The 22,335-nt window shown below is 42.5% G+C and overlaps 2 protein-coding genes and 1 pseudogene across 9 annotated transcripts in view; 2 read left to right on the top strand and 1 right to left on the bottom strand.

The window, feature by feature from the left end:
- Nucleotides 1-12,550, bottom strand: part of GSPT1 (G1 to S phase transition 1) — a 30,314-nt gene extending 17,764 nt beyond the window's left edge. Inside the window, exons 1-4 of one of the 2 annotated variants that reach the window (XM_019715150.3) lie at nt 11,950-12,550; nt 2,039-2,083; nt 1,878-1,919; nt 901-1,128 (exon numbers count right to left, since the gene is read on the bottom strand). In XM_019715150.3, coding sequence (XP_019570709.2) covers nt 901-1,128; nt 1,878-1,919; nt 2,039-2,083; nt 11,950-12,310 — 676 coding nt within the window. In that variant the 5' untranslated portion in view covers nt 12,311-12,550. The remainder of the gene's footprint in view (nt 1-900; nt 1,129-1,877; nt 1,920-2,038; nt 2,084-11,949) is intronic. The other variant, XM_019715151.3, reaches the window with a different exon arrangement.
- TNFRSF17 (TNF receptor superfamily member 17) overlaps nt 1-22,335 on the top strand; it is a 78,518-nt gene that overhangs the window by 21,866 nt on the left and 34,317 nt on the right. For all 7 annotated transcript variants that reach the window (XM_088801241.1, XM_088801242.1, XM_088801239.1 and 4 more), the window contains exon 2: nt 5,538-5,624. The gene's annotated coding sequence lies outside the window, so the exon portion shown is untranslated. The remainder of the gene's footprint in view (nt 1-5,537; nt 5,625-22,335) is intronic.
- On the top strand, nt 12,694-16,610 carry LOC109436532 (small ribosomal subunit protein eS25 pseudogene; annotated as a pseudogene).

The raw sequence follows: 22,335 nt of genomic DNA, 5'->3' as shown, positions 1-22,335 counted from the left end.
AATCTAGGGCATAAGCCCTGGTTACCCTCTCCCTTGGAAAATGAAGCTAAGGCCCCCTATATAGCTCAGTAATGATTTAGAACTACTGTACTGATAAAGAACAAAATAATTTTTGAACAGATTGCTCCCTGACCTTCAGCTAAGAGTACAACAGCAAGAGAATATAAATTACCCAAGGGGAGCCTCAGAGGAGAGCAAAAGTAGCCTAAGCACGGTGACTACATTTAGGCATCTGCCTTTCCCTTTCAGCAAAGAGACAGATGTTCCTTTACACATTTTAAAGGCGTTCTGGCAACTAAAAAACTAGAATGGTGTATCATCACATACAGGGGAAGGCAGGGAAGAAAAAAGGTCACATAATTCTGTATTTTCTGTTCACAATTTTGGGGTAGGTCAGATGATTAGAGAATATTTGAGTAAATCAAATGGTTTGTGTGTATGTGTGTGTGTGTGTGCGCGCGCACGCGTGCTACCCAGCAACCTGATTCCAATTTATTAATTTCTTACATCACACAAAATTAAACTACCTAGTATGGTTAATCCCATAAAATGAACAAATGAAGTTCACACACAAAATAGGCACATTTCCTGGGATATTAACAGACGTCATATACGCTGAGCCATCATCAGTGGACTAATTATGCATTACATGCAAATACACTGAAGCTTATTTCCTTCTAGCTTCCATGATGTTACAATATTGTTAATCCCCACAACCTTGAAGACAAAGTATTGGCAATTTTCTGCCAGCTAAAAAAATCTAGAAAGTAAAAAATCAAGACCTTTCAGATTAATTCAGTTTAGTTTCCCTAAACATCTCCAAGTAACTAAATAAGATGTTTTCTGTGTGATGTGCCCAATATCTGGTCATTTCTGACCATGGCTCCGAGTGCAGCTTACCGACATGCCCAATGAACACCACATTTACATGTTCTTTTTTAGGAGCACCGGGCGGCGCAACCACAGATTTCGGTTTTGGAATTTCCTCTTCCTCCTCCATCATTTCTTGGGCATTTTCTTCTGGAGGCCTTCCATCTCCCAAGGAACCAACCCCTGACTCTGCTTCACTTATTTCGTCTTTGTGCTCCCATGATTCTTCTGGGGACATTTCTGTCTCTCCATTTTCTACTGAAACAAGGCATTTTAACTTAGTATTCTGAAAAAGATTTATAATGTTTAAAACACAGAAGCTTTCAAACAACAAATGGAACTTTGCACACTTAGATCCATTTCCTAAGGTCTAGTGACACATAAGCAAGAAAATCTTTCACAACAGAAATGGATAATAATAGCTTTCAAGCTGGCCTCACTGCTGACATCAGAGCTCTGACTCAGACGATGAGAGATTGCTATTTTAACAAAGCCTCATTTTCATAAGGACAAACAACATATAAACAGGAGATCTAACATTCCTAATAGTCCTGTTATTCCACTTTTAAGATGCCAACAGTAGACAAAAGGGAAAGTTTAACATCAGAACACAGGAAAAGTGTGAAAGGATTTAGAACATATTTTCTTTTTTCTCTGCAAGTAGTAACTCTGGCATCAACTTTATTCATCGCCTAGGGAATATGAAGCCCTTAAGAGTAATAAAGTTACAAAAGAAAATTTTTCACAAAGTAAATGGAACAGGTACAACTATTTAAACTGACTTTAACATTCCTCCACTCAATTCTTTTATATTTGCAATCATTAAATTTATCACAGCAGTGTTAATGCCCGATTAGTTCTGCTTTCTAAATCTTAAGAGCAAGACTTAATGTCAGTTTTAATGCAGGCATTCCAATAATCATAACACTTACATTTATTTGCACCTTAAATCCTGAGAGTGAAAGAGTTTCTTATTACTGTATTAATATGGTCAGAAATTTTCTTACCAACAGGTTCTGAAAGTTCCATGCTAACAGCTGAATTTGAACCTAGACAAGAAATTGAGATATAATATATATTTACAAAACAATATCTAGCTTTACGCACCATAGACAACTTAATGTTTTCTCAAATTAGATGGTCAGAGAATCACATCATAGAAAATTACCTTCACATAACAATGACTGTTCCTCTTGAGAAGGTTCCACAGGTGCTGTTTAATAGAAATAAGTTCTATTAAAACTTAAGATCTATACATCAGTTTTACTTATATTTTTAAAAACAGTAAAAGCAAGAGTTCAAAACACAACAAAAACTTCAACTTCCAAATTCAGACTAATGGCAACTCACTCAGGTTTTCAAATTAGAAATCACTATCTTCCTTTTTAAAAATCTATCAATCACTGCCAATTAAAACATTTTAAGTAACTGAAGTGTATTCATGAAAGCATGCTTATTCTTTTAATTTGCTTCGTAAACTTTTCCTTTACAGATATTGTAAAAGTAATCTGTAGCCCAGCAGAGATCAAATTAGTAAGTTTTGCTCAACGAATATACTATATTAGTGCTCTAGATTCTCTTTTGGTAGCTCTAGCTCAAGCAAGCTATGATTGGCCCTTTTTAAGAGTCTATAATCATACACATTATCAAGATCCTTGAATAATTACTTGATAGCAATAAAATAAATTACTTCATATAAAAATCCCTGAAATACACATATAAGCCCTGACAACATCTCAGAAAAGGTAGTTACAATGGTGCCAGTTTTGAGTTATATTAGAATTCTAAGATCAAGCAACAATCCAGTTTCCACACCACAAATCTACTTATGACATCACTGGAAGAGACATGTGAGAAATATATACTGATACCCAGTTATGAAGTCTATTTTTTATGTTTGATAAACTTAAAGGATACTCCAATATGAAAGTGCCCTTGCTTTAAAGTATCACCAAGATACAAAAAGACAAAGAATTTGAATCACGTGAATCCTGCACACCAAGAGATAAAGAATAATTAATTCATAACCGCAAAACTCATATTTGAAATCACTGCCCAGAATGTATTAACACCTGTAGGAGTCAAGAAAGGGTTTTGGACCCAATCTTCAATAACACCCAGTGTTAAAGAAAGCAATTTCCTGTCCCTGATAAAGGGCAATTGGGATTTTTTTGATAGAAGTGACATGTCGAGTATCACTCAGGAAAATCATTTCTTCTGTCATAGCACATAGATGAACTAGAGAGGGAATGAAGCCACAAGCAGAAAGACCAACATCACTACTACAAGAAAGCATGCCATTAGGACAGCTGAGCAGTGCAACCAGAGGGGAGGGTTAAGTGCAAAGATAATGGACACAACATCTGACAGGAGAGGAAGAAAGAGTGCAAGGCTAAGATGACCTCGACCTATGTGACCGATTAGCGGGATAGGAGAAAATCATTTGAACTAGGTTTAGAAGGGAACAGGGATTATACTTCAGATATAATAGAGATTTACTTTTTTTTTGTTTTCCTATTACAAAGCAAAGTTTATGGGTAAGGTAAGGAAAAATCATTTAATTTTCTGAGAAAGCCAGGCAGTGCTAAGTGAATGAAGTTCATATGCCACCCTAGAGAGGGAGGAGGCAGCATGGGGTAGTGATGAGAGGCCAGATCTCAGCTGACTCCTGACTTTTAATCATGGCTTGTCACTAACAAATTGTGAGATGTAATTATTTCACAGGAATTATGGAAATGACATGCCATCCACCTGACTGGATTGTTGCGAGGATTAAATGTGAGAATACGTTTGTTTAGCATCAACTGAATAATAGCTGGCACCTGACACCAACAAATGAGTCTTCACCCCATAACATGTACTATCAATTCAATTTTATCAACTCCTATGTACTCAGTATCTATTATGGGCCATACAGGATATGAAGCACTCACAGATCCGTGCAGCGCTGGAGGTGGCGTGGAGGTGGGGGCAGATCACCCTCACTCCAACTCATTGTCACCGAGCTTATGTGCTGAGTGCTGTCTCATTTAAATCCCACCCAAATCCTAGGCAATACTGTCATCACTACCGGTACCATCGAATGTACAGATATAGCAGACTCAACTGGGCTTTTCCAAGTTATACAAGTGCCATCTTGCCTTTCCTCAAACAGCTTTTGTTGAAAATCACTCAGTAAAAGTGAACCGAGTAAGTTATGAAGTACAGTATTTTAAGGCAGGAAAAAGATTCCGACAACTGGTATGGTGGGCTCTATCACCCACTAAGATATCCCCCAAACTGTAACTGAGTTTCTCAAAACCAAACGGTACATACACCTGGCCATCTAGTTCTACCACCAAGCCTTAGATTTACAAATACGAGTATACATGCATAAGGTCTAAGGCACTTCTCAGGACAGTCACATCAGTCGTGAGACCACCTCCATGGCTGCATAATGCAGCATAATGCAAAAAACCTGTTCAGGGTTTTAGTTTTCAAAACACTCTACACTTATGTTTGTCTTAAGTTTGTAACGCTCACAGAGGCAAAGACAGAGTCAAGTACCACAAGCAATGAAATGCTTAATACACATAACGATGATACTAAAGGGCTCAAACTAAGAAGCAGACCAGAGTTTAGCTGTGCTGGGAAAAAGCTTTCCACATACTAAGATCACAGATCACATTATAATAGACCTAATGACAATGACAGCAACATTTGCCAACTGATATTTTTCAAATCATGGGCCAGAAAAATCACAGATATAGCAAGATATTCTTTAAACTTCTCAATATTGTTGAACCCAGTCTTCACACATGCACAGGCAACCCTCTCCCTTCATCTCCTCCGGTCTTACTCAGAATGCACACCACGTCCCGGTTTTCCTGACTACTGATGAGCAGGGGCTTAGAATCCCCCCAGGCCCAAAGTCACTGGTTCATGGTTAGCAAACAGATGACCACTAGGGCTCGATTTCTCAGGTGCTGCATGGTTCACGTCTGCTGGTGAAAGAGTAGTTAGTAAACCTCCTGAGGAATGAAATTATGGTTGTGGATCTTCCAATGGTATCTCCATGTTAAGAAACACACCCTTATCAAATAGTCAAAAGAAGGACAATTCTAAGTGGGAAAGTTACCTGAGTGTACCAGTGAATAAAACCGTCATACCCCAAATTAAAAGGAGAAGCTAATACTATTGTTTATGATAGAGGAAGACTAATGAGCTGGCTGTGATACTAGGTATATTACCACAAATTTAAAAACAAGGACAGATTTTACCAGAAGACAGGCAACAGTACTACCTGTGGTGTAACGTAGATGATAATCTGGATTTTTAAACTGTTAGTTAAAATTTGATCGTAGTGAGTGAAATAAGCCAGCCAGACACAAACGGTCACAAGTTGTATGATTCCATTAGAATGAAATACGCAGTACAGGTGAAGCCGTAGAGACAGAGAGCAGATTGGAGGTTGCCAGAAGCTAGGCGGAAAGGGAAATGGGGCGTGACTGCTTAATGGGTATGCGTTTCCTTTGGGAGATGAAAATATTGTGGAGCTAGATATTAATAATTATACAAAACTATGAATGTACTCAATACCACTTGACTGTTTGCTTTAAAATGGTTAATTTTATGTGTATTTCAGCTCAGTTTTTGAAAATATAAAATTTCTTTCCTTTTTTTTAAAGATTTGTTCATGGATCAGAGGACTTGAACACGATGACTATTTCACCAGCTCATCGATACAGCACAAGTTAGTCAAGGACGTCCGTGCGGTAAGTAATGAAATGCCATCATTTGATTCAAAGTATGTTTTAAACACAGGTGTTTTGCCAATTCTTAAAAAGTGCTTATTAATCCATATTTCGTAAATCAGCAATTTAAATCTGTACTGCTTTAGATATAAAATTAATCTTTAATCTTTACACACTAAACAGTGCTATTTAAAATAGCCATCCTAACTCAAATTTCTTAGTCCTGTTACCTAAATGGTGTGTTCATTAAAGGGAAAAAAAGAGAGAAACAGTGCGACAAGATTCCGTCCAATACAAGCTTCTGCAGTAACAGAAACATTCCGTATCTGTGCTGTAATGACAGTCACTAGCCATGTATGGCTATTAAGCATTTGAAATATGGCTTCTGTGAGGGAGGAACTGAATTTTAATTTTTATTTAATTTTAATTAATTTAAATAGCTACTTGTGATTCTCAATTATGGTACAAATTTGTCTTACCGGATTTTCTATTTCTATACCACTCCCAACCCATCCCATCACCCTAAAGGACTAATGGTCTCTCTTCTGAACGCCTCTAATATATGACCCTTCTTTCAATTACAGCACTTTTATTATTAGTTCTTGTTCCCTAGGAGATTATATAGCTTCAGAATGACTGTGGTTTTCTGAAATATGGAGACTTTTCTCTCTACTCTTGTAGTCTCCAGGGTTGGCAGTATACTGTATAGAGTAAAAACATACAATTGATTTATACTGAATTAACTTCAGTAGTTTTCTTTTGAAAACTACTAGCCCCTTGTAGTCTTATCACTTCACTTTTCTTACCATCCCTAGTGTCTACATGTTTACTGCATTTCCATTAGGGTTCAGTAGAGTAAAAACAATTTCATACGGGCCAATTTTCTAAGATGGGTTTTAGAGAAATACAATATCCACGACATATTACAGACTGAGTAAGTAAGTAAAAATTCTCTAGCACGCAGGTAACCATATAGTCTTACCAAACTTGCACGCTGAGGTATTTTTCTCCCTCAGACAATACTGGAATATAGTAAAAGCAGACCTCCGAAAGAAAAGACCACAGAACACATACAAATATCCATGGTGTTGCTTTAATTACCTAACACTCTAAAAATAAAAAGGCACAACACTACAGACAGTGAACGGAGCTGTTCAAAGTGTTTTCTATCTTCATTTCCTAAAATGCAGGAAGAAGCAATTTCAAAATATTGCTTTAATTAGAACATTACCACTCTGCTAGTACTGAGACAAACATGGAGACCACGCCGTAGTCCACAAACTCATGGGCCCAGTTTCTGAAAAAGTGTCTCAGCCAGAAAGATCTTTTAACATCAAATCACAAGGAAAAGACTAGCAGAGTCAGTATTACTAGAATAAGCTTTGAAATCAGACCTAGATTGAAGCCTAGCTCCTGCGTTTATTCATGGATTCACCTTGCTAATTTATTTAACTTCTGAGCTTTAATTTTCTTATCTATAAATGGGCCAACAGTCCCTATACCTCAAGAGATTGTTGTGAGGATAAGGGCATATTAAGCACATGGTAACTGCTCAATAAATTATTACGAAGCATTTCAAAGCCCCATAATAATTACAAACACTTTTTTTTTTTCATTAAATTTATTGGGGTGACAATTGTTAGTAAAATTACATAGATTTCAGGTGTACAATTCTGTATTACATCATCTATAAATCCCATTGTGTGTTCATCACACAGAGTCAGTTCTCCTTCCATCACCATATATTCGATCCCCCTTACCCTCATCTCCCACCCCCCACCCCCAATTACAAACACTTTTAAGAATCAAATATAAGAAAGGCAATTCCAAGGCCGCTTGCTCAGAAAATCCATACTGGTTGTAGTAATTAGCTCTTGGCAAGTTGTTTTCCATTGTTAAACAGCATGGTGTGGTGGAGAGAGCACTAACCTTGCAGTTGGCAAATTTGAATTCTAGACTCAACTGTGTCATTAATTCTTGTGAGTGACCTTAGGCATTCACTTCGCATCTCTAAACTTTATAAAATGAGGAGATTGTATTACTGCTGCAAGGGTTATGTCTATCTCTAACACTCTAAGAACCTACTTATTCCGTCGCTAAAGCAATGCCACGTACCAATACTTATTCCGTCGCTAAAGCAATGCCACGTACCAATACTTATTCCGTCGCTAAAGCAATGCCACGTACCAATACTTATTCCGTCGCTAAAGCAATGCCACGTACCAATACTTACTCCGTCGCTAAAGCAATGCCACGTACCAATACTTACTCCGTCGCTAAAGCAATGCCACGTACCAATCGGCAGAGTAACTAAGTCCCCTAAGTTCCCTAAGTCCTCCTGCTCCAGCCATTCAAGCATGAAATGAGCCCAAATCTAGAAATTTAATAATCAGTAAGTCAAGGTAGGAAAAGAAGTAACACTCCAGGAAGAATACTTTTCCCTGATCTCCTCTGCCTACTCTATTCCGTTTACTGTGCTACAGAAGCCTGAAAAATCCTTCATATTACAACGGTTATTGCAGGTATCTGTTATAGGAAAAGGAAAAAAAATCTAAAGCCAAGAACCTTATCTGTCATCTAAACTTATCTATCCATCAACAGGTAACATTTAACATAACAATAAAGTGTAAGAATCCATCTGGAGGAAACAAGCATGACTACTTTCATTCTGTTATGGTCTCTACTCTGGGGCCCTGAAGAGGTCCCCTTTGAAACTACTCAGTGATGAACAAGCATCCACCAAGTAAGGATGGCTGCATAACTGTGAATAGACTAAAAATGAATGAACTGTACATTTTAAAAAGGTGAATTTTATGGTATGTGAATTATATCTGGATCATTAAAAAAAAGAAGAAAGAAAATCCCCCTGCACAGTAACATTCAGCAAAACCCAAACACTACAAAACAGAACATTTCTCTTTAAAATTCATGTTCCACAATACAACGTAGCACATTTTGGAGACACATCCTCCTATGAGGACCTACTGAGGACTGCTAGTTTATTCTATACTTATTTTTCAATGGCAGTGTTTAAAGGTGTTAAGGATAGAATGGTGGAAAGAACACTACACCATTACTTTCGAAGTTGTGGCTGTTCTAAAATCCAAGGGCTATGGTCTGAATGTTTGTGTCCCACCCAGCCCCCTGTACCCCCAAATTCTAAAGTTGAAATCCTAAAGCCTGAAGTGGTATTAGGTGGAGCCTTTGGGAGGCCCTAGGCCATGAGGGTCAGAGCCCTCACACATGGGAATAGTTAGTGCCTTTGTAAAAGGCATCAGAGAGCTCCCTTGCCCCTTCTGCCCTGTGAGGACACAAGTCAAGTCTAATATCTGAAGAGGGCCCTTGCCCAACCAGACTGGCACCCTGATCTCAGATTTCCAGCCTCCAGAACCGTGAGCCATACATTTCTGTTGTTCATCAGTTACCCAGTCTGTAGTATTTTGTTATAGCAGCCAAAGGACTAAGACCCCAAGTAACCTGAGTAACACTGCTAAACCTGTTTCTCATTTAATTAAAAACAACAACAAAAAAAACAAAAAACACTGCATAGGTGCAAATCGGAACTTAAAATAAGTACAGTCTATCACAGAAAATGTTTGTTCTAGTACATGTAATCCTTGTCTTCTGTATTTTCATCCACTTCAGGACCTCTACTTGAAAGAGCATGCCTTAGCCAATCCACGTGGGTATGTAGAGGATGCACTAAAAAGAATGACACTTAAGTGGGTTCTACTTAATCATTTCTTTGGAACCCTATATTACATTTTTAAAGAGATCCTAGGTCAACACTGAACTTGGCATGGCTGGAAACAGGCGTAACCAGCAGCCTTCCAGGGAAGGTGAATGACAGTATACAAAAGCATCTTCCTCTACTGGTTGCTCAAGGCACCCCTATAAGAAGTAAAGAAAAGAAGGAAGGGAGGTAGGGAAGGAGGGTGGGAGGGAGGGAGGAAAGGAGGAAAGAAGGAAGGGAGGAAAGAAGGAAGGAAAAAGAAACAAACTAGCCCATTTTCAAATGAAATAGATACTCATCATAGACAGACATATTTTAAATCATTCATTCTAGTGCTCTATCTCTAGACACCTTCAAAAGCTCTCCTTGTATCTAGTTTAAAAACACACCCACCACAAATTTCAGCTATGGCTTAACAAAAGGAAACATGCTAGCCCTACTGTCTGTTTCCTCACTATAAAAAACTGCAAACTTTATGGTTCCCCCTTTATAAATGTCAATCTAAGTGTTATTTCCATTTTTTCTCCTGCTTCTTCCAAGCTTAGCTCTCTGCTCTGATGATGACCTGAATGGACTGTAACATGCAATCCAAGAGTTGCACCGAACTTGGGACCTCAATTTAGAAAATCCATTCTTTTCAAATAGATATCCTACAGAGGATTTTTTTTTTTTTTAACATTAACTGATGTTTTGTAGAAGCAGCTGGTAAAGTCAGTAACACCAAAACAGGTTTCTGATAAAAAAGAAAAAGTTGACCATAATATAGGGGCTTTTCTTATAACCACTTCCCTACACCTTTTTACATCTCTAACTTCCAGCAGTGCCACAGAGAAAAGGATTAAGAGTAAAATTGCAAATTAGCAAATATCAGGAAGAGGAAAAAGTTCTCCTGCGTAAGAGGTAATGCCTAGTCACTCAACAATAACCACCACTCCACACTGGCTGATGGCTAGATAGGCTGGAATTGCAGCTTTAGGTCTAGCTAGTGTGGTGCTGGTGGCTCTAGAATAAGGAGGGAGGGACAAAAAGAAAATGTCTGGATAAACGGGATCTGCATGATAAGGTACGGGAAAGAAGCACTTTTAGGAGCTGGTAGGTGACGTAGTTTAGATAGGCAAAATGGCTTGATCTCAGCAAAGAAATAAAAGCTAAGTTTCCTTGTGCAAAGGGAAAAACATCAACTGCCCACAAGTAAAAGAAATATCAGTCACTAAAACAACCAAACCCCAACTGTGTGGTCACATACGTACTTTGCAAAAGTTATTTCTCCAAATTTTTTGCCCCTAGAGAAAAAACTGTAGCAAAAGTTTCTCAAGAAACCAAACTCAGAGTTATAATGTCCACTTATCTAAGAAAGACTACTGGTTGGTCAAGTCTCCCCTGTAAGTATTATAGTTCTATATAACACAGAACTCAAAAAAGAAATCAATCTGCTTTCACAAATTGTTGGGAACGGCTATGATCCTGTCCCATACTCTGACTATAATGCAAGGACTTTCAGCCTTTTCCTTTCTTTTTCTCTTTAAGCCAATACTGACAGTTCCTAAAATAAGCACCTTTATATAGGGAGAATACTTAAGTTCACTCATTTGTTATTCCTACAAAATCAGTACCTGAAAGCATGCTATCACTTAAGCAGCCCCTAAATACAGGAAGATTTTTAAAGATCGAACTTAACCACAGAAAGTTATGTGTGGTAGCTATAGTTAGAAAAGCACGTGATTATTAAGTTATAACAAACGCTCGAGTGTCTGAACATACTAATTACTGACACACGAACAGAGAAACAGTGAGGTATACCAAGCAACCTGAATAAGGTAAACGATTTTAACGCAATGAAAATCATAAACGTGTCACTGACAAGGGGAAAAGTCCAACTCCCCCTTAAGAAAAAGGGCACACAAATTAATGTAGTTTCCCACCCACATTAACATTAAGTGAGGAACTCTAATTTTGTGACACTCTGAGCTTTACGAGCTTACAGGATGGTAAGGATGAAAAAGATCTTTGTATTGATAGCCAACAGTTTCTGCCGGATCACAAGACTGCAATGCATCTTGGGATTCCTACAGGCCGGTTCGGTGCCATAGACATTTAACACGTAATCACAGCTTCAATAATAGAAATTACAGCCAGAGACGCTCTCTGGCCTAGGCCTCAGGTGAAGGGAAAACTCGAGCATTCGTCCTCCCCAACTCCTCGAATTTCTCCACCTCCAACCAACAGACTCCTGACTCCATCTGCCCTCACTGCTAGGCCTCGCGTGGCTGACCGCCGCCGCCCCCCGCTCTGTCCCCTCCGGTTCCCACATCCAGTGGGTAACTGTGGCCCTCGGGGGAGGAGAGGGCCTCAGGCCCCGCCGGTGTCCCCGGCGCGCCTCTCCCGCCCCAACGGGCCCTCAGCCGCGGCCGCCCCACGCAGGCCGCCCCACCCAGGACTGGCGACGCCGCTGTCAGCGCCCCACGTGCCGTCGAGCCCACGGCCGCGCGTCCCCTGGCCCTGCGAGGCGCCGCCTGACCGCATCCCATCCCCACCCCATCCCGGTGGGCGCCGGCCCCCAGGCCGCTGCTCCCGCCCTAGCAGCCGGCCTCCGCCCGCGTCCCGGCCTTTTACCCGAAGGGCCTCCCGCGCCGCTGCCGGCTCCGTGGTTGTTGGCGGTGGCGCCAGCTGAGGGAGGTGGCGGCTGGGCCGGGCCCCGCAGGAAGGACGGCACGAACTCAGCGGCGTGGACGTTGGGCACGAAGGGTTTGGCGTTGACGTTGAGCTGCCGGCTGAAGGCCGCACTGAGATGTTCACGCTGGGCCTCGGCCGCCGCCGCCGCCAAGGGGCCGCTGGCGCTGCCGGCGGCGCCGCACGGCCCCGGCCCAGGGGCTTCCATGTCTGCCTGGTCCCAGCAGTCGGGCGCCGAGTCGCTGCTGCTGCTGCCGCTGCTGCTCCCGCCGCCGCCGCCGCCACCACCACTGCCCGGATCCATGATCGGGGGGGCCGTGTGTGTGGTGAAGAGAGGGCGGGAAATGGAGGCGGGGGCGACCGGCCGGGAAGGAGCAGGCCGCACTGACCCCGAGAAGCGGCGAGGCAGAAGGGCCAGGGGCTAGCGACACAATCCCCGGCGTCGTCGCGGCGGCAGCTCGGGTCTCCACTCCGCACACGCGACGACGGCGGCGGTAGCTCAACCCTCCTCGTGTGTGCGAGCGGATCTCCTCCCACCCAACCCCAACCACCTCCGACCGCCTCAGCGCCAACCCCACGCCCGGCGCGGATTGAACCTCGCCGCCAGCCGTACCTTCGCCTTGGTAGTCTCGGCTCTGTCCGTTCCCGTTTCCGGCTATGGAGCGCAGCTGAAGACGGAACTACGAGTTCCGGCAGAGCCCGCGCGACCCTGTTGCGGTTTTCCCGGGGGCCGACGGGAGTCGAAGTTCCGGGGGCCGGAGCAACCGGAAGCGACTCGGGCTCCCAGCAAGCAGTGCGAGGGGGCGGAGATCTGGTGGCAGCTCGGCGGTCCCAGCTGTCACCGAGTGGGGGCAGGGGCTGGGGCAGCGGTGGCGCGACTGGGCGCCGGGCCGCGGACAGCGAGCCTTTCAGCCCCTGGGGGTGGCCCGCCGTCCTGTTAGGCACAAGATGGGGGGAAAACGGACAGCAGTTCTAATGTGGAAAAAACCTCTCAACTCCTGAAAATTCCGTCCTTCTCATTCACCATCCTCTCCGCGTTCTCTGCCTCACAGTCTCGCTACCTTGTTCTCTTTCTTTCCACCTTCTCCCCTCCCCCAGCCAGATTTTGCCCTACATTTCAAAGCCAACGCAGAGCGTCTTTCATTTTATGTATTCATTTGGTGGAAGAGACAATAAAACCTTGAGACATTATAACTTATACTACGATGTGGCTCGTAAAGCGCTCGGGCCCAGGCTCCGCCCGGCAAAGGGGATTATTAACTGGAACTTTCAATGACTCACTGTTTGACTAGTCATTCAAAGCCTTCACCCAGATTTTTCCATCTCGTCCTCCTCCTGGCCAAGTGCTTTGCAAATTAAACAGCGAGTTGCCATATTCCTTGATGGAGCCAACTGTACCCAACTAACAGCGTTATTTTCTTTCATTTTTAACACGGTTACTTTGATGTGTCCAGCTTCTGTATGTACCATTAGGTGCAGTGGTTTTCTTTTGAGCGGTCCGATTCGCTCACATAGTCTGAATTGAGTTTAGGTGAACATGAGAAAAGAATGAAAAAAAAGAAAGGAGAGAGAGAGAGAGAGAGAGAGAGAGAGAGAGAGAGAGAGAGAGAGAGAGAGAGAGAGAGAGATACTTAGACCCAACTGCATGAAGTAGGAAAATAACGTGGCTCTGAGGATCCATTAAGTTTTTCTGAAATTCACCCCTGTAGAAGCCCAAGCAGAGAAAAACATTTTTGATATTTTTCTGCAAGGAGTCTAGACAGAGTGCAACTAACCTGCTAGTAATTAATAGTATGGACACACAGAGAATAGATGTTTCTTAACAACCTTATGTTAAAGTCCAAAATGTAGGTCTAAATATGAATTTTACTTTTAAACATATGTATTTTAAAGATAAAACAGAACTCAGCCTAATGAGACAGGTAAAAAACAAAGCTGTCAGTTACCTTTTAAAACAAGTCCTACACTAAAGTGGTTTGAAATTGTGTTTAATATTAAACAAACAAATTTTATGTATTTAAAAAAAAATTTTATTGGGGAACAGTGTGTTTTTCCAGGACTCATCAGCTCCAAGTCAAGTCATTGTTTTCAATCTAGTTGTGGAGGGCACAGCTCACTGGCCCATGTGGAAATCGATCTGGCAACCTTGGTGTTATGAGCGCTGTGCTCTAAGCAGCTGAGCCAACCAGCCGTCCCTGTATTTTTTTTCTTTAATACATGACACTTGGGAAATTGACCACTATAGATGTGGAAAAAAAGCAAACAGAGACCTCCATTATAACAAAGCTGGCTTTACGTTTCTCATCAGGTCTGTGGCCTATGCTCCCTGAAATCTTTCGGACTTTTTTTTTCAGGAGAGATAATGTATTCCTCTGATTAATACAAAGTCCTGGTTACAGCCTATTATAATTCTCGGAAGACCCAATTGAATCTTTTTTTGAGAGTGTCCCACTTTAATGTTGGTATTAAGTGATTGCTTTCAGATTTACAGAGAACTCATAGAAATTGATATAAAAATCATACATTCTTTCCTTGTATATAGGAGACCTGCATTGCTATTGAATGAGATATTTTCATCTTATATTCACAAGAAGAAAATACAATATATTTGAAATAAAGTGCCTTCTCACTCAAGATTTGCACTCCCCAAACTACTCTTAAGAAACTGTCGCTTTTTTGCCCAACATCTTAGCAAGTCTGCAGCGGTAGCAGCTGCCCTCGGAGCTTCGCTATGCCGCCCAAGGACGACAAGCAGAAAGATGCCGGAAAGTTGGCCAAGAAACACAAAGACCCAGTGAACAAATTTGGAGGCCAGGCCAAGAAGAAGTGGTCCAAAGGCAAAGTTTGGGACAAGCTCAGTAACCTGGTCTTGTGTGACAAAGCGACATGACAAAGTGTAAGGAAGTTCCCCCCTATAAGCTTATAAACCCCACTGTTGTCTCTGAGAGACTAAAGATCCGTGGTTCCTTGGCCAGGGCAGCCCTTCAGGAGCTCCTTAGTACAGGGCTTATTAAATTAGTGTCAGAGCACAGAGCTCGCGTCATTTACACCAGAAACACCAAGGGTGGGGAGGTGTCAGCTGCTGCTGAAGATGCATGAAGAACAGGTCCACCAACTGTACATTTTGAGAAATAAAACTTTATTAAATAAAAAAAGAAAAAGAAATCGTCCACACAAGCAGCTGACTCAAATAGGGGACCACGCTGTCCTTCTCCAACCGCTTTGTCATTGGACACCATACTTCACGGGGTATCACCCATAGGGCACTGGATGGTAGGTTAGTTCTTCACATCGAAGTACATTAGCGGTTCTTTGTGCCTGCTGCTTTTCCTAGGGACAAAGACAGAAACGGCGAAGAAAACTGCAGCTTAGAAAAGCAGTTGATGTCATTAATTTCCATGTCCCCGAATAGGATAATTATGGATATTCAGGAAAAAATCCACTGCATTGGTTTTCAAAAGCCTTGACCTGCCAAGGTTGAGGCACTGCTCCAGCCAGAGAGGGAGAAGTTCTTCTTGATAATGACTGTTGAGCTAAGACCGAACAACTTGAGGTCACAGTTTCTTCTTCATCTCCTTTATATTCCCAATGCCCAGTAGAATGCTTGGCATAGAAAACGGGCTTACTACATGTTTAATTAACGGATGGGTGCATCAGTAGAGAGTTTGGGACGATACTGCCCTTTATGCTTATCTAGGGCAGTTGAGACTCAGGACTATCAACTTTAAGAGAGTTTTTCAAAGGACATCCCGCTATATTCTCTGTGATGCACACCCAGGGTGAGCCGGACAGCAGCTGTGCTTTGCCAAGCTACATATGCTCACTCAAGGTCTGAGCCATTTCACAACAGATTAATTCCCATCTTCCAGTGCAGATTCCAACAGCTGACATTCCTAGCAGTCTCTCGCTTTTGTTCTCTGTCTACCTATCCTCCCTTAGTTATTCTGCTTTTAAACTGAATCGGGGTCTCAGCATTAGCCCCTTTTAGTCAACTACACCGTACTTTGTTTTGTTTTGTTAATCTGAGCGTTTATTTTTTATGCTTCCAACCATAAGGCTGATATGAAAACTCAAGGCTGTCCTAGGGTTTCTGTGGGTGCACACAGAGGGACAATGGCCATCCCATTCCGGGAAATGTTTTCTACAGAAATATGAGCACAGGTGTGAAAAGCTGTTTTTTCCTGCATTTTTGCAATAGCTCCAAACTGGAAACAATCTAAATGTCCAATAACATGGAAATGGTTAAATACGTGACATTACACCAATGTTATGGAATGATATGCAGCTATCAAAGAGTAAAACAACATAGAGATACATTTTTTTTTAAGATTTTATTGGGGAAGGGGAACAGGACTTTATTGGGGAACAGTGTATACTTCTGGGACTTTGCCAAGTTGTTGTCCTTTCAATCTTAGTTGCAGGGGGCGAAGTCCACCATCCTGGCAACCCTGTGGTTGAGAGGACGCGCTCCAACCAACTGAGCCATCCGGGAGGCAGCTCAGCTCAAGGTGCCCTGTTCAATCTTAGTTGCAGGGGGCAGAGCCCACCATCCCTTGCGGGACTCGAGGAATTGAACTGGCAACCTTGTGGTTGAGAGCCCACTGGCCCATGTGGGAATCTAACCAGCAGCCTTTGGAGTCAGGAGCACGGAGCTCTAACCGCCTGAGTCACTGGGCCGGCCCCGAAAATACATTTTTTAATAGATTTGTATTAAAATATAGCTAACATACAATATTATATTAGTTTCAGGTATACACCATAGTTATTCTGATCACCATGATAAGTCCAGCAACCATCTGACACTGTACCATGCTATCACAATACTACTGACTATATTCCCTATACTGTGCATTACATCCCTAAGATTTAATTGTTTTATACCTGCAGATTTGGACCTCTTGTTCTTCTTCACCTTCCCCCACACTTTAACAATTTTTCAATTACAGTTGACAATCAATATTATTTTATATTAATTTCAGGAGTACAGCATAATAGTTAGACATTTATATAATTTAAGACGTGATCCTCCTGACTAGTCTAGAACCCACCTGGCACTATACATAGTTATTACCATATTATTGACTATATTCCCTATGCTTTACTTTACATCCCCATGGCTACTGTGTAAAACCAATTTGTACTTCTTAATCCCTTCCCCTTTTTCACCCACCCCAACCCCCCTCCCATCTGGCAACCATCAAAATGTTCTGAGTTTGTTTCTGTTTTGTTTGTTTATTTTGTTCTTTAGATTCTACATACAAGCAAAATCACATTGGGTAGAATACATAGTGGATCAATGTATCTAGTACAATTCTGTTTCTTTAAAAGTATCTAGCTTTTTAAAGAAAAGATGAAATAGTGCCATTTGCAACAATGTAGATGCATGTGGAGATTATTATGCTAAGCGAAATAAGTCAGACAGAAAAAGTCGAAAACCATGTGATTTCTGATATGTGGGATATAAATCTGAGAGCAACAAAGGAATAAGACAAACAAATGAGAAACAAAAACTCATAGACATAGACAATAGTTTAGTGGTTACCAGAGGGTGAGGGAGAAGGGGGGTGGTAGAAGAAGGTAAACGGGGTGAAATATAGTCTGGTCATGGAAGGAGAACTGACTTTGGGTGGTGAACACACAATGTGATACATAAATGATATATTACAGAGTGGTACACTTGAAACCTATGTAACTTTACTAACCAGTGTCACCCCAATAAGGTTAAAAAAAAAAGTACCTATCTAGCTTTTTTCTTTCCCTGGAATATTCTTTACCTAGATCTACCTTGCTATTTCCTTATTATCATTCAGCTTAGATGTGTATTCTCATCTCAGAGACCTCTCCTAGCTACCCTGGTGTGGGGACAGAGCCCCAGAAAGCAGTTTCCAGGCTCTCGGCCTCACATAGACAGGTGCTGGCTCAGGTAGTAAATGGCCATCAATGTGATTGGATGGCCATCAGCTTTGGCTAGTTGGCCGTCAGCTGTAACCAGTGAGCCATTGGCCACTAATATAACTGCTGTGGCTACGATAGCAAAAAGAGAAGAATGGGGGCTAGCAAGAAGATGGCGGCTGGGCTGGCAAGTGTGGATGGCGGTTTGCGGACAGTGTGAATCCAGCCTCCAGTGAGAGTATAGTGCCGCCAGAGAGAATATAATGGTATGACTCCCCTACCTATGGCTCCGTGGGTGTTCCTTTTTGGCCTCACCATATCCTGCGTTCTTCTGTGGGGAGTGGGAGCAGAGACCCTGCCGGATCTCCCGCACGACACCTGGCCTCTACCAACCCACATCACTCTCTACTCTCTTACCCAGTTTAATTTTTCATAGCTATGGGGACCTGGCCCACAGGCAGCTAAGCTAGCAGGCAGTCAAGGTCTCTGAGCCCCATGGGAACGCTGCTTATCAGACAGCCAGTTCTGTACACTAGCCAGCAGTCAAGGTCTCCCGGCTTCTCGGGATGCTGTGTGCGTGAGAGCAGGCCTGCAGTGCCTGCCGGATGACTTCTCCCATGCAATGCTCTTTGTTTGCTGTACCCATATAACCTTGCTTCTTCTCTGCCTGGGTGCAGAGTGCTACCCCTCCAGCCGACAGCCACTGGAGACTCTCCCCCATCAGTAAGTCTCAGTAAACCATAAACTCAGCCACCTGACGTGTTCTTCGGGCTTGTGGCTTCTCAGGCACAAATCTTGGATCAACTCGGACTCAGTCCAAGCAATAGCACTTATCTTGATCTGAAATTCTTATTCATTCCCATCTCCTCCTACTAGAATATTCCATCAGTCTGTCTTATTTGCTATTGTGTTACCATCAACATTGCCTGGGTTGGTAACGTGCTCAGTAAACATTGGGGAAAGAAAGAAACATGCGTATCTCTTTGTATGTTATCAAACTTTTAAAAGTGTGAACAGTTACATATGTAGCAGTTAATGAAAGATATATTTATGGGATGGGATTGACTGTGGAAAGGACAGCAGCTGGAAGAAGAAGAAGAAATTGCAGTTATTATTTATATGTTTGGATTTTCCCACAAGCAAATTCTTATTTTTTTTATTGAGGTGAAATTCACATAACATAAAATTAACCATTTTAAAGTGAATAATTCAGTAGGATTTAGTGCATTCACAATGTTGTGTAACCAACCACTTTTTTTTTTTTTTTTTAAGATTTTACTGGGGAAGGGGAACAGGACTTTATTGGGGAACAGTGTGTACTTCCAGGACTTTTTTCCAAGTCAAGTTGTTGTCCTTTCAGTCTTAGTTGTGGAGGGCGCAGCTCAGCTCCAGGTCCAGTTGCCGTTGCTACTTGCAGGGGGCGCAGCCCACCATCCCTTGTGGAAGTCGAACCGGCAACCTTGTTAACCAACCAATTTTGTCTAGATGCAAAACATTTTCGACATGGTACAAAGAAACCCATAACCATTGTGGGAACGGTTCCCATTTCCATGGGAACATGCTTTCTATTCTCTCCTCTTTGCCCCTAGTAACCATCTTTCTATCTCAAAGATTTATCTATCCTCGTCATTTCATATAAATGGAATGTTAGATTACCTTTGTGTCGAGCTTCTTTCACTTAGCATAATGTTCTCAAGTTTCATCCATGTTGTAGCTATCAGTACTTCATTCCTTTTTATGGCCAAATAATATTCCATTATATCAATGTACCACTTCTTGCTTATCCATTCACTCATTGATGAGCAAACGGTGTTTGTAACTTAAAGATAAAAGAAAAGTTAAGCTAATAAGTTGTGAAATTCTAATAAGGGTTTAGTCCTATAAGACTGCCTTCCCCCAACACACACACACACACACACACACACACACACACACATTTCAAACACCAGACACAAGCCCAGGTTCCTTGTGGGCTTGTGACCTGTGACCTGTGACCAACTAGCCACAGGTTGTAGGTTCCACCAACCCCCTCCAACTCAGAATGCCAATCACAAGTCCTGGTTGTCACCTGTACTTCTGACCAACTGGCTATAAAATCAGAGGTTCCCACAATCCCCTCTTTGGGTTCGATTAATTTGCTCGAATGGCTCACAGAACTCAGAGAAGTGTTATACATACTTGATTACTGGTTTATTATGAAAGGATATAACTCAGAAACAGCCAGATGGAAGCGATGCACAGAGCAAGGTATGGATGGGGGAGGGGCGTGGAGCTTCCATGCCCTCTCCAAGCACACCACTCTCCCCAAATCTCCACGTACTCACCAACCTGGAAGCTCTATGAACCCCAACCTTTTAGGTTTTTATAGAGGATTCATTGCATAGTCATAATTGATTGAATTACTGGCCATTGGAGATTGAATCAGTCCCCTCCCTGGGGGTGGGGGATGGGACTGAAAGTTCCAACCTAATTACACAGTTGGTTCTCCTGGCAACCGGTTCCCACTTAGCTGCTTCCAAAATTCACCTAATTCGCATAACAAAAGATACCTTTATCACTCAACACTTAGGAAATTCCAAGGGTTTTGTGAGCTCTGCACTAGAAATGGGGAGTGAAGACCAAATCTATGTGAGAAATATATTTTGGTTATCTGCATGACCAAATGTGTATTTCTCATAAATCTCAACATCGCAAACAGCCTGCTCAGCACACCAACGTCCCTCTCAGCTCTTGTGGAGACTCAGAATCCAGGAAGAGAGATGCCCATTGGCCAAGCTTTTGTCACTTTCTTCCCCCCAGCTGAAGTGGACATGGAAGGCACTCCTATGGGACTGCTTCCCAGCAAGGGACAGATTACCCACAAAGGGGTTTCCCCAGCCAGAAACCCATGTGTCATTAGAAAGAGGGAATGGCTGTAGAATAGACCAAAATAACAAACACCAGGACACGGAGTCTGTATAACAGCCACTCGTGACAAGGACACAGCACGACAAATTCCAGGGCATGGAAACTGCATGACAAGTGTCAGGATATTAGACAACTCAGCCAAACTAGCAGAACATCATCCTTCCTGCTTAGTCGTTCATTTAAATAAATATTATTTCCCATCGACCATATTCAAGGTTTATTGAATAGTATTCAAGGTTTATTCAATAGTATTAGTGTGCCTTTGGTCATGCACTCAATCCATTTTTGCTGATTATAAACCTCGCAAATAATAATAAGCCATGGAGAGTGACTCTTGATTCACCCTGTACAGGGCAAGGTATGGGGAACAAGGTAAACCCCCCAGTTATTTTTATATAGGTGAATCAGGTCATTGTGACCACCCATAAAGAGAAGTGCTGAGAGTCTGTAAGTTTGAGAAGATCCAGGAGAGCAAAGTAGAACACAATAGAAAGAGTCCAACTTGGAGTTAGATAGACCTGGGTGGGAATCCTCCCACGGCATCTAGCTGTGTGACTTTTGACAAGTTACTTAACCTTTCTGAGCCTTTTCTTTTAAAGCTCTTAGTATGTTGCCTGTGCTCAGAAAATGGTAATTGTGATATGTTAAGAGACAAGATTGTGATGGTAGCATCCCTCTATTATTACTTAAGTCAAGACAACAAAATGGATTTGGATTGTTGCAAGATTGATTTAGGTTACACATCAGAAAGAACTTGTACTTGTTAGTCTGCCCAAATTAGAGAGAGGGCAGGGTCTGGGCTGCTAGGGCTACTTGGGAGGGCCCATCCAAGGTACAGATTGAGGGTCAGACCATGGGAGGGGCCTGAAAGGAACCCCTTGCCTAGAGGAAGAGCTGAGTTTTATATACGAGTAGGTGATGGGCCAGGTTCTGTGTAGGCCTTTGGGACCAGCCCACTCCCAACCTCCCTTTTCCCTCTCCCCCCTGCCTTTTTCCCCATCAGCTACTCTGTACACTTCGGCTGCTCTGACCTCCTTTCTGATCCCCCGACTCACCAAGCCTGTTTCCTCAAGTCCTGCACCCCGGCTGCTCTTCTGCCTGGCGTGCTCTGTTCCCTGCACCTCACATGGCTGGCTACTTCGCATCATTCAAGTCCCGACTGAGATGTTACCTCTTCCTCTGAGCGATTCCCGATGGAAAACTGACCCCTCCTCCTTGCTCTCTAGAACATCACACTGATTTACAGTTGATTTTCAGTATTTGCAGATTCTGTGTTGCCAATTTGCCTACTCGCTTGAATTTATTTGTAATCCCCAAACCCATACCCACGGGGCTTTCACAGTCATTTGCAGACGTGCACAGAATGGCAAAAATTTCAGTCACTTTAAGTGCACGTTCAGGGCTGAGCAGGAGCAAGGCCACGGTCTCTGCCTTCTTGCCTCTGCTCTCATTTTGTGAGCTGGTGTCCTTTTCAGGAGGAGATCGGCCACAAGCTGGCCAAGTTGTCCTGTGTGATGTGTCTTATTATCT

This window comes from Rhinolophus sinicus, chromosome 10 (assembly GCF_057876585.1).
Source record: "Rhinolophus sinicus isolate RSI-liver-muscle chromosome 10, RSI-T2T, whole genome shotgun sequence".
Classification (NCBI taxonomy): domain Eukaryota; kingdom Metazoa; phylum Chordata; class Mammalia; order Chiroptera; family Rhinolophidae; genus Rhinolophus; species Rhinolophus sinicus.
Note: the sequence above shows the minus strand (reverse complement) of the source record. Positions and strands in the feature narration are given on the sequence as shown.